General features: G+C 38.0%; 1 protein-coding gene across 1 annotated transcript; it reads right to left on the bottom strand.

The window, feature by feature from the left end:
- Nucleotides 1-11,111: 11,111 nt before the first annotated feature.
- LOC147523804 (protein FAR1-RELATED SEQUENCE 5-like) lies at nt 11,112-11,612 on the bottom strand. The gene has a single exon (XM_086572427.1). The coding sequence runs from the start codon at nt 11,610-11,612 to the stop codon at nt 11,112-11,114; it is 501 nt and encodes a 166-aa protein (XP_086428553.1).
- Between the last annotated feature and the right edge of the window lie 760 nt (nt 11,613-12,372).

The following is a 12,372-nucleotide window of genomic DNA, read 5'->3' as shown; positions in this document are numbered from 1 at the left end:
AGGAGGAAGAGGAGGGAAGATCTAGAGAAGAGGAGCAGGAGACGACGGCCGAGAGGAGGAGGAGGAGTAGTGAGATGATGTCCCGAGATGAGGAAGAAGAGAGGAGGAGATATCTATAGTAGAGAAGGGAGAAGACAACGGCCAGAGGAGACGACGTATAACACCCCGTTTTTTATAATGATTTTTCTATTTAATTAATTAATTTAATTGTTTATTTTAAAAATTCATTCGGATTGGACTCGGGATACGTGGGCCCGGTTTTGGGCAGTCTCGAAGTTGGGCTTGGGTTTGGACCCAAGTATATAAACACTTTTTCTAGAAAATAGGGTTCGTAAGATAATATAATATATTAAAAATGGAGGCAGAGAGAAACCGCTTTGGAGCATTGAGCGCCAATTTAATCGGGCTAGGAGGATTCGCCGAAGCCGTTCATATAGTGAGTAGCTATTTGGCTATTTCAACGGATTTGTAGTTTACATACATCGGGCGATAACCGTTTACGTTTTATATCGTTTCATTATCCCGCGGTATTGGAATTCGTGCTATTTGTGTTATTAAATTTTATTAAATTCGGATTTGAATTTAACCGTTAAACCGTTGAACTCGAACTTAAAATCGCCGAAAAGCTCGACAGAGTTGTTAATGGCGGCGCAAGCCCCACGTAAAGAAGATGTCGGTTTGTGTTTCGTAAACTCGGTTTTGGAAACTCGAGCTTAAGCCGTTGATTCTGAATGGGCGCCAATGGCGCCGCCATTTTAAAGGAACGGAATCGCCCCTGCTCATATTGTATAAACTATGTTTTTTTTATGTTAAACCGTTGTTGTATGTGGTTATGGGAGTGATTGATGATCGGGGATGATTTGGTGGCGGTGGAAGGTCAGTGGGGGGCAAATGAAGCCTTGAGGGAGGCGTTAATGGCGCATCGCCATTACTGGGATTGGTTTTTTTGCGTTTTGAAAATCGTTTGAACTGTGTTTGTTTGATTTGATGGGTGGTTGATGTTTGGTTGATGTTGGAATGTTAAGGGGTGCTGTTAAAGCTTGGGAAAAGCTTGGAAACAAGCCATTAATGGCGGCAGTAAACTCTCAGATCTAGTTTTGGGTCGATATGTGAAGTTAAGAATTAGAGTTTTCGGTTTTGTTAAAGTTGTAGGGGTTTTCTAAATGAGTAAAACCGATGGGTTGAAAGGGGTGGTTGTGTGGAGGCTTGTGGTGGCCGGATTTGGGCTACGTGGGTGGAGGGAGAAGATGAACAGTAACCATTTCGATTTTGGGCTTTGGGCCTTGGGCTTAGCTAGTTTAAGTGGTTGGGCCATTTCATTTTTAAGTTGTGTTGGGCCCATTTCTATTTTAAGTTGTTGGGCCGAAATGTTTTATTGGCTTGGCCGAAATTTCAATAGTGGTTGGACCGAAATTTCAGTTTAGTGTTAGTTGTGGGCCGAGTTCTATTCCGGATTTGGGCCAAACTAATTAGCTGTTTTGGGCCAGTTCAGTCTAAAGTTTTTGGGCCCGTTTCTAATATTGCTTGGGCCAGTCCATATAATTTAATATAGATCCAATTGGGTCAGGTAGAATAAATAAGTGGACTTTGACCATCGACCGTTGACTTTGACCTTAGCCATGAACCATGGCTATGACTCTGAACCTGTCAAACACGGAAACGCCAGTTTGACTTTGACTAGGACAGTTTGACTTTGACCATCGACCGTTGACTTTGACCTTTGACCATGGACGGTTGACTTTCACCTTTGACTTTGACTTGGACAGTTTGACTTTGTCAGTTTGACTTTGACCATGACATGTTGAGTTTGACCTTGACCATGACATGTTGAGTTTGACCTTGACCATGAGGTGTTGACCTTTGACCGTTGACTGTTGACTGTTGACCGTTGACTTTGACCGTTGACTGTGAATGTTGACTTTTCCAGTTTTTCATATGTTTGTTTATATGGATATATATATAGTAATAAAATACTGTCGGATATTATATAACTTGGTTGGTAAATTATCTAATTTAGATTTTGACGTGAGTAGTGTGTAAAGCATATTGGGCTTTGATTGTGGACTGTGGATTGTTTAATTGTACTACGTTTTATGTGTATATTATATGGACACATATAGTAATAAAATGCTGTGGAAGCTGGTATAACTTTGGTTGTCATTTATCTAAGAAAGATTTGACCTTGATGATTGGGTATTTTTGTTAAACAAGAGAAAGTAAGTTCTGTGCGTCAGCTTTGCAACACAAAAAGCTTCGATGCGTTTGGATACCTGTGGAAAGAGTTGTTCCATTCGAAAGATATCCCGCCGAAATCCAATTTCTTTGAAATTAGGATTTTGACCGTTTTCAACCTAAATTTTCTTTTAGATGGGCTAAGGTTGGGACTTCGAGTTCTACATGAAAAAGTATATCTAAATACCTTAGTTTCTAAATAATTAAGTTACATGTCATTTGGATGAATGTAGGAAAAACCTTAGCATTGATTATGTGGCTGATAAGAACTACGAAGGCTTGATTCCAATCTTGAAAGATTTGGATACGTAGGCAGCTTTGAGCAAAAGTGCAGCCACTACACTATATCTATAATATATATATTAGTTTGTGTGATAACTATGTGATTATGTTAGAAATTACTATTGTTTTGAGACTACATAAATATATATGTGGGAGATAGAAGTTGTATATGAATATAGACTTTAGTATATGTGGATATGTTTTAGACATTAGTGTGTGTGGACTTGAATTTGGGCTAATGAACTATTTGTTTGTTTTATATTGTATATATGAGTATGGTTATATAAATTGTATTTGTTTGATTATAAGTCTGTTTACATTTAATGATATTTAAGTGCTTGATTTGCCTTGACGCGCGAAAGTGACTCTTTGCATGTGTGGTCTATTTTGACATGAGTAATGCTAGTATAATTATAAGTGATAATAATGTTTTAAAGTGTCGCCCACATCTTTAGAACTCTCCATGCCTCAGGATTTGGTAATGAGATATTTGACTTGTGATGTCAGATATTGGGATTTGTGATGTCATGAATGATAGATGGGTATTCATTGAATGTGCCATGAATGACCCAATAGTTTGGACTGCCCTAGAGAGGAACTAAGGTATTCGCCTTGCGGGTTGGTCGTATTCCTTGAATGTACGGGAATGTAGGTTTGGGTATTCCTTGAATGTGGCGGGAATGACTCAGGGCATTTATTGAATGTGCCATGAATGGCCCGTTAGTGTTATGATGGGTATTCCTTGAATGTGGCGGGGAATGACCCAAGGTATTCATTGAATGTGCCATGAATGACTCGATATTTTGTTATGCCCAAAAGAGGCTTTGTGATTATGTGTATGGAAAGCCCGAGATGGCATCGTGACTCACAAGTTACGAGTTTACAAGATGAAAGTATGTTTCCTGGAGGCGATATCCCGCTTGGGACGTATGTCTTGTAGTGGTACTCGGTGTGAGTGAGGCGCACGGATATGTGTGATTTGGCAAATGTGTGTAGTGCAAATCGTGGAGTAGGAACTAAAGGTTGGGCTGTGTCTTTGAATAAAGGAGTCAACAAGATAATTAATAAGCAAAGTAAAAATATTGATTTTACGTGTGATGGAGTTATTGCATATGATGTCTATGATTTCTTATGAGAAATGTTTACGTGGTTTGTATGAGTTGATACTCACAAGGGATGAATGTACTCCTTGGTTGTGACTTTTCCTCGTTCTCATAAGTAGACGAGTGATACTAAAGTAAAAATATATGAATTGTGTGATGTTATGGATATGAAGTGTGACGGTGAATAATACTAATAAATGATTGTGAGTTCTATGATTCGTGAATTGACTATAACTTGATATGTTATTACTTAAACTATTAATGACTTGTGATAGTCCGAGATCTATGATTTTATACTGAGAAACTTTATAACGTAATGATGTCATATGAATGACTACCCTTGATATAGGTATTATGATAAGTGGTATTCCCGAATATGCTGAGGACGAACCAGTCATATCAATTAGACTTAAATGTCTTAAATGAGGTTTGGTTATGAATGAAATTTTTTTGGGTTAAGATAAATCATTTTATTGTGATGTCTAACTCTGTTTTTGGGGAGGGTAGGATCTATTAATCTTTTCTGCAGGGACGTAAATATCCTACCTAAGGCGGCGTGTTGGCTTAAAGGTAAAAGGTATACCAAACACATATTTAATTAGGTTATCATATGTGCAGTTAATAAATGAAATGTAAGTGGTATTGTATTGTGAGAGTTATTTTGGAAAGTGGGAATGACGAAAGTACTATTATATGAGATTCTTGGAATTTGTATGTTGGGGGTGAAATCTTACTTGGGGGAAGAAACTACACCGTTTTTGGAAAACGGAACTATATTGTCTTCAAGTTGAAATTGTTTGTAATGTTATATTTATTCATTTGAAATATTATTATATATATTTTTGTTGTTAGTCTACTCATACCAAAAATTCAATTTTGTTGACCCATGTTTGCTTTGTTTTGGTAACGTGGGTGTGTTCTTGGGAACATAGATGGTGGAGTGCAGTGGATGAAGACACGTGACTTGGATTTGCTATTGGAGTCTTCTGGTTTAAGTTTTTTCGAAAGTGTATAGTTTTGAATTGAAACAAAGGTAATAGAGTTGGTTAGTAAAAAAATTTATTTGTAAATGAAGCGTTGTTCTTTCAGTTTTAATTTGATCTTAGATTTTAAATATTGTGGTTGATAATATGTTAGTGGGTTTTGTTTCACCCTGGGTTTCTAGATGATTGAATATCAGTTTTAATTTTTCTGGAAATTTGGGGTGTGACACGACGGCCCGAGGATACAACGGCCAGAGAGGAGGAGTAGGGAGATGATGTCTCGAGATAAGGAGGAAGAGAGGAGGAGATATCTATAGCAGAGAAGGGAGAAGACGACAGCCAAAGGAGACGCGGCGACCGAGGATCTGACGGCGAGAGGAGGAGGAGGGAGATGATGTGTCTCGAGATAAGGAGGAGGAAGAGGAGGAAATATCTATAGCAGAGAAGGGAGAAGACGACGGCCAGAGGAGACGGCGGCCGGAAGAGGAGACGACAGCCGAGGGATCTGACGCGAGAGAGGAGGAGTAGGGAGATGATGTCTCGAGATAAGGAGGAAGAGAGGAGGATATATCTATAGCAGAGAAGGGAGAAGACGACGGCCAGAGGATACGATGGCCAGAGAGGAGGAGTAGGGAGATGATGTCTCGAGATAAGGAGGAAGAGAGGAGGAGGTATCTAGAGCAGAGAAGGGAGGAGACGACGGCCATAGGAACGGCGGCCAAAGGAGACGACGGTCAGAGGAGACGCCGGCCAAAGGAGACGACATCTATTTGAGACGACAGCCAGAGAGGATGAGGAATAGGAGGGGAGATCTAGAGAAGAGGAGAAGGGAGACGACAGTCAGAGAGGGGAGGAGGAGTAGGGAGATGATGTCCCGAGATGAGAAAGAAGAGAGGAGGAGATATCTATAGCGAGAGAAGGAAAAAGGCGAAGGTCGAGGAGGAGACGGCGGCCAAAAGGATAAGACGGCGAGGAGAGGAGGAGGAGGAGTAGTGAGATGATATCCCGAGATGAGGAGGAAGAGAGGAGGAGATATCTATAGCAGAGAAGGGAGAAGACGGCGGCCCGAGGATACGACGCCGAGAGGAGGAGAGTAGGGAGATGATGTCGAGAGATGAGGAGGAAGAGAGGAGGAGATATCTAGAGCAGAGAAGGGAGGAGACGACGGCCATAAGAATGGCGGCCAAAGGAGACAACGGTTAGAGGAGACGCCGACCAAAGGAGACGATAGCCAGAGAGGAGGAGGAATAGGAGGAGAGATCTTGAGAAGAAGAGTAGGGTGACGACATCCATGGAGGAGGAGAAAGAGGAGGAGAAACCTAGATAAGAGGAGCCAGAATGAGGAGACAACGAGAGGAGAATAGGGAGACAACCAGAGGAGATGACATCTAGAGAGGAGGAGAATCCAAGAGTGAGATAGAAAAGAGTGGGAGAGAGAGAGAGAACTACGGTGCAGCTTGATCCCTCGATAAGGGGGTACGTAGGCAACCCAAATGGGTTCAGCTGATGAAGTCAGATTAGGTGTATTGTGCGCCTTCAGCATCTAACCAAGTAGTCGAGAATTATAAAAATAAAAAAAATTGTGAAATGGGTTGCAACAATTTGCTCTGAACGAATTTCCAAAACAAAATGTTCCATAATTTAGCTAGTGCTCGGTAAAGTAAGTGAAATCAGTTGTTGAATGGGAGAAAAGATTGAGGACGAAAGGTTTTCATGTTGGGAAAAGTTTTGTCACCATTTTTGAAATGTAAAATTAGCTCCCCATTTTAATATTTTTTAGAATTATTTCCACAGCCCCATCCCATCACTACTCCAACCAAGCACACGCGGAAAAATAAAAACGCTTGTAAAATTTTCTAAAACAAAGTTTTCTCGTGTTTTCCGACTAAACAAGCGGACCCGTTAAATAGTAATTATTAATGGTATTTGTTATTGACAGATCCCATATTGTGTTGGGCAGACTCCAACAAAAAAAACAATTATTACAAGTGTGTCATTGGTTCCAAAAAATCTAAAAAAAACAATTATTACAAGTATGCCATTGGTCCCAAAAAAGTTAAATTCGAAAACCTCAAACTTAAATGACCCAGCCACACCGGTCAAGAGCCCAAAAAACAGAACTTTAAATTTTTTTTAAAGTTCAAATCTCAAACGACATGGCCACACCGTTTGGCCATGTCGTTTGGGATTTGAACTTAGAAAAAAATGGCCACACCGTTTGGACTTAGAAAAATCCCCAACGATATGGCCACACCGTTTGGACTTAGTCCAAAACGATGTGGCCATGTCGTTTGGGATTTGAACTTTGAAAAAATATAAAATTCTATTTTTTGGGCTCTTGACCGGTGTGGCCGGGTCGTTTGGACTAAGTCCCAAACGGTATGCCCAAGTCGTTTGGGGTTTCGAATTCAATTTTTTGAGAACCAATGACATACTTGTAATAATTGTTTTTCTTTTAGATTTTTTGAAACCAATGGCACACTTATAATAATTGTTTTTTTTAGAGTCTGCCCAACACAAATTGGGGTCCGGCAGTAATAGGACCCTTATTAATTTTACCCTTACTGTTTTCAAATATTTTTAGTATTTTAAAATTTATTGTATCATATTGTATCATATTTTCTTTAGTTTATTTTAAAACAAAGTCTATTATGTATACTCAGGGAATATGTATATATCAAAGTGATGTTATATGATTCTTATCATATGTTAAGGATAATCGAGGAAATATGTATGGGAATATGTATATACCAAAGAACTAAAAACTTGCACCAAATGTGTGTTAGGCCTGGTCACTTGACCAATGACCAGATATTCAACTCTTGAATCTTGATGCCTTCGTCTTGCCTTCAGGCCGGCTAATATAAGCTCTATATTTATCTATCTGAATATATAACCCCAAGAACAATGGTGTACTAAGAAAAAAAAAAGGCTACAAGCAGAGACCAAGTTATGCATCAAGTTAGGCTAGAATATATTATTAGTTGGGCTAAGTTTCACTGCCTCGGATTATTTTCAGTTATCACTGGTCACATCCCTAATTTCCTATAATGAATACTCTCCTATAGTTTATAGAGTATACCTCTATTGGATTGCGGCTAAAAGTACAGTACAACCTCGACAAGATAATAGGCATGGGACTGGCAATATCCATTAACTAAGCAGAGTTTTAGTTAATTTGTAAATTAATAATATATAACTTATTTGATTAAATAATAGTTACTAATTTAAGCTAATTTATTCAAATATTTTTAGCATTTGAACACTCATTGCATGTTACAAATCATATGATATCGTCTTTATATATATATGGGGTGGGTTCCGTATACAATGACTTTCATACAACAGTTCTTACAACAAATCTTGACTGCACAACATACAAAATCTAATGGTTTTAGGTAGAGTGAGTTGGCATTAATTTTGGCGATAAAGTTGTGCCAAAAAATAGCTCGAGCCAAGCCTCACCCATTGAAAAGAATGGGATAAACCCACGTGCTCATCCTTTTCTTCTCTTTCGAAATTGCTCCCCTTCTCTTTCTCTTTATACAAAAAGTAACAAAAAACATGAAACAAATCGTCGTTCCAGCTCTATCTTTTCTCTCTACCAGGAATTGTGACTGCTAGGTGTTTGGCATCTCAAGGGAGAAAAAGTAATTCAGCATGTACTCTTGTTCGTTACCTCTATTACACAGAAAGAAATAAGGCCTTTGCTTCAATTCTCAAGAATTAAAACTTATAAATTTGGGTTTAAGGGTTGATTAGCTGAAATCTTGCGACTATTTATTTCTGTCAATGAGTTGTAAAGATTGTAAATCTGAGATGCCTTTTTATAAAATTTTGTATTTTGGGGTCAGATTGTGGAGATATGTGTTTGTGCTAAACGTATTAGACAAAATGTCAATGAAGTGTTTTTTACAGATTTGTAGATGATGCAATACCATTATACAATGGGTGTGTTCGTTGTTTGTTTGGCACTTTGGCAATTTTATACCACATTGTTGTTGGCGCGCACCACATTGGTGGTTTATTTTCATCCTCAAATCTCACCTGAATGTGCATATTAAGTATAGCATACAGAAGTCAGTACAAATCCATTAATTTGCATGAAGCTCTTTGCTTGTGGCACCCACTTTTAGACCATATAATTAACAAAACAAAAAACAAGTTCAAACCAGATTGTTCCAAACAATATGCTACTTCATTTCAACGAAAAAAAAAAATAGAATCTGCATCTTGAGGTTACAATCAAGGCATTAGCAATCACCATCCAAAGCTACAATAAATCCTCAGTGAAACTAACCTTCATTTCTGCAAGTAAATTCTAAGACAAAAACAACAAAAACACATATGATTTTCTTTGTTAAACTCACAAAAATAGCAACCTTTGTGCTCTTTCAACTTATCTCATTCATCGCCAACGACTTTGCCTTTTTTGAATTGGGATTTTGAGGACAATTGCGACTATCATGGTCAGTGTACAAGTTACAAGAGTGACACTTTCTTTTATTCTTACTTCTTGTTGCTTCTATAGGATGCACATATCTACCATGTTTTCCTCTTGCACCATCATCTTTATTTCTACCTTTAGTTTGTGATACATTAGGATCTAAAATCGGTTGAACTGAAGAACGGTCATCTCCTGAATCACATGGAGCACTTGATTCGCTTGAAACATCTTCCTCAACAACTTCATCAGGAATGATTTCTGAATTTTTTTTACCAAGTTCTCTCAAACCATCTAAGAACACTTTGTAGCTTGCCGGAGTTTGGGAGGCAACACATGCCCATTTAGTGGCTTCTTGGCACAAGTAACTAAGGTCCATATCATCAACTTGTTCTTGGCAAAGAGACCCTTCCTTGTCACCCATCCTAAATCGGTTAGCCCCTTTCAACCATCTTTCGTTAATGAAATATTTTGGAATTTCATAGACATCAAGTTCGGATAACACCTTAAGTATATGGGCACAGGGTATTCCAACAAACTCATAAAGATGGCACTCACAAACTCCTTCACACATCTGTTGATTCCACTTCACAATCCAATGCTCACCTTCTTCATTGGTCTTCCTACGGATGAATTTCACATCATACGTCATTAACTCACCAGATATCATGTCAGCTTTGTATAACTCAGCATTAAATAACTGAGTCCAAAACTTCAGTGCCGGCTCAACCCTTAGGCGAGTTAGGCGGGCGCCTAAGGCCTCAAATTTGGAAGGCCTCATATTTCCTAATTTATCCACATATTTGTTTATTATTACCTAATTTTATAAAGAAAAAAACACCAAAAAAGGATATGATAGTCAATTTGTTTACAAATGGGTTTTTTATCCACGCACTAAATTTCGGAGTGAATTAATGTGGAGTGTATACAATCCAATAGTCCACCGCACAAATCACATCTTGATGTATTAATATGAATCCAATGGCTACAAGCACGTAGTAATTTCAGTTTTTGTAGGAGTGTGCTCATTTAATCAAATTGTTTCATTGGAAAAATAAAAACAAATGGGAAATCCCACGTTTAGTGAAAGAATCTCCACATTCTATGCATTTTCTTCTTCTCTTAATTAAAATGTCTTAATTAAAGAAATTGTCATTACACTTCTCTCATTAAATTTCTCTCTCTCACTTGTTCTATTTCACCAATTTCAAGTTTAACCATTTGTCAATTTCACTTTTGAGTTCTAAATGGTTAATCATCAATTCATCATCTAATACTCATAGTTTTTGTGAAATTTGTTTGTTTGTTTATTTTAATATGAATCTATTATTTTATTTATTTATAGTTTTGATGTTTATTTGGTTACACTCTTGTCATTTTTTCGTTCGATTTGAGTCATGATACTAGATTTTCGCTCTTAATTTATAATAAAATTGTGAATATATAGTGAATTTTTTTGGTGATTATAGATGGCCTAGGAAATAAAGGCCTCGCCTAAGGCCACATTTTGGCTTGAGCCGGCCCTGCTAAACTTTTCAAACATTTTTCTTGTATATATATTTGCCCCATGTTTTAAAATGAAGCTTCTCCTAGTGATAATGCCATTCTTCTGTTCAGACTCAAAATCCTCATTTTTCTCATTTACTATGGGTCTTCAAGGCTTGTTCATACTTTCGAACAAAATCCATTAAATTGGTCGTACGATTGATATGATCTTTAAAGAAACTGTTAACTCCCTCACTACGACCAGTAGTGTTCAAACCAGCAAATAATGTAGTTCGATTGTACACAGGTACCCATGCCTCACAATCTTCATATAGCCCGGTGAGCCAAGAATTTTCACTTAACTCATACTTTTCTATCAATGTGTCCCACCTTCTCTTGAAATCCTCAATTCTGATAGTAAAGCGTAGACATTCTTTGACCGCTCTTTTGAAACTTGACTTTTATAGTACAGGTGGCCTAACTTTTCACCAAACTTCTTTTTGATATGGCAATAACATAGCCTATGACGTGTAGTAGGGAAAACTTAATTTAGGAACTGCAGCTCTCATAGCTAGATCTGAGTCAGTAATAAACGAAACTGGATCCTTTCCCCCATTGCATTTTTCCAAGTCTGAAATAGCCATATAAAACTTTCTTCCGTCTCATCCTGTAACAATCCACATCCAAATTGGATTGTTTGAAAGTGGTGCAAACGGTGAATGGTGCAAACGGCATATTATACTTGTTAGTCTTGTAAGTGGTATCAAACAAGACTACATCTCCAAACTGTTCATATGACATACACGACCTAGCGTCAACCCAAAAAAAATTTACTGCTCTCCCTTCTGTATCACATTGTATCGCAGAATAAAACTGAGGATTCTGAACTTGTCTTCTTTGAAAATGGTTAAAGACCCACTGAGCATCCCCAACATCAAGTTTTTGCCTTATGTCACGGAGATGGTTCCAACACCTACGTTCATTAAAACCAATCACATCACCTCCAAAAATATCTTTGACTTTGTTTATTTGTAGGGTTGCATCACGAAAACGTTCCACCATTCCCTTCACTGCATCAGGCATGTTTCGGTTTGATTTGAGGAGCATTCTTTTTGAGGGCGAGACAAAAGTGTGATTGTGTTCATCACAAAATTAGCCAACCTCCCACTTCATTATAGTTCGACCAAGTTTAACATACATTTGAGCTTTGCATTCCCCTCTCTGGGTTGACGTATTCAAACGCGGTCTGTCCACATCTTCATTTATTTTTTTCTTGTGAGACCCAAAATGTAAGCAAGCAAAAGAGACATTTGTCACTCTGTCACAATGTCTCCAACCTTTGTTAGAGGATCTTGTAACGGTAGAAAAACATTTGCTTATAGCATACCTCTCGTAATACTGTTTAGCTTCATCACTTGAACCAAAAGTCATCCCAACATAGGGCATCTCTATGACATCATTGGATTTCCCATTTTCTACGACTCCAACATAGGGCCTTGTAACCTCAAACTCATCCACATGTGACTCTTCCATTTTTCACAGCACCTAAAACAATGATATAAGTGCATTATTAAATTGAATTAATGGCTAAGAAGAAAGTGACCAACTTTCGACAAGATTTACAGAAATAATTAAAACAGAATGAGTACATAGATACCCAAAAAACCAATCAAAACAAAATTTTAACCAAGAAACTGAGGATTCAATTAGAGGAAGTGTTTCTAGAAAAGCAAACCTTTTTGTCATTGAACATCGTATCGGTCGTGGAGGGGAGAAAAATCTAGTTTGTTAAGATTATTTTTCTTGCTGTTCGATCTAAAAGAGACGAGAAGGTGAGAAAAAT

The sequence above is a fragment of the Coptis chinensis genome, chromosome 1 (assembly GCF_015680905.1).
Source record: "Coptis chinensis isolate HL-2020 chromosome 1, ASM1568090v1, whole genome shotgun sequence".
Lineage (NCBI taxonomy): Eukaryota > Viridiplantae > Streptophyta > Magnoliopsida > Ranunculales > Ranunculaceae > Coptis > Coptis chinensis.
Note: the sequence above shows the minus strand (reverse complement) of the source record. Positions and strands in the feature narration are given on the sequence as shown.

What these genes read in the sequence shown, in the direction of transcription:
- LOC147523804 (XM_086572427.1), bottom strand. Translation starts at nt 11,612, where the DNA reads ATGCCTGATGCAGTGAAGGGAATGGTGGAACGTTTTCGTGATGCAACC.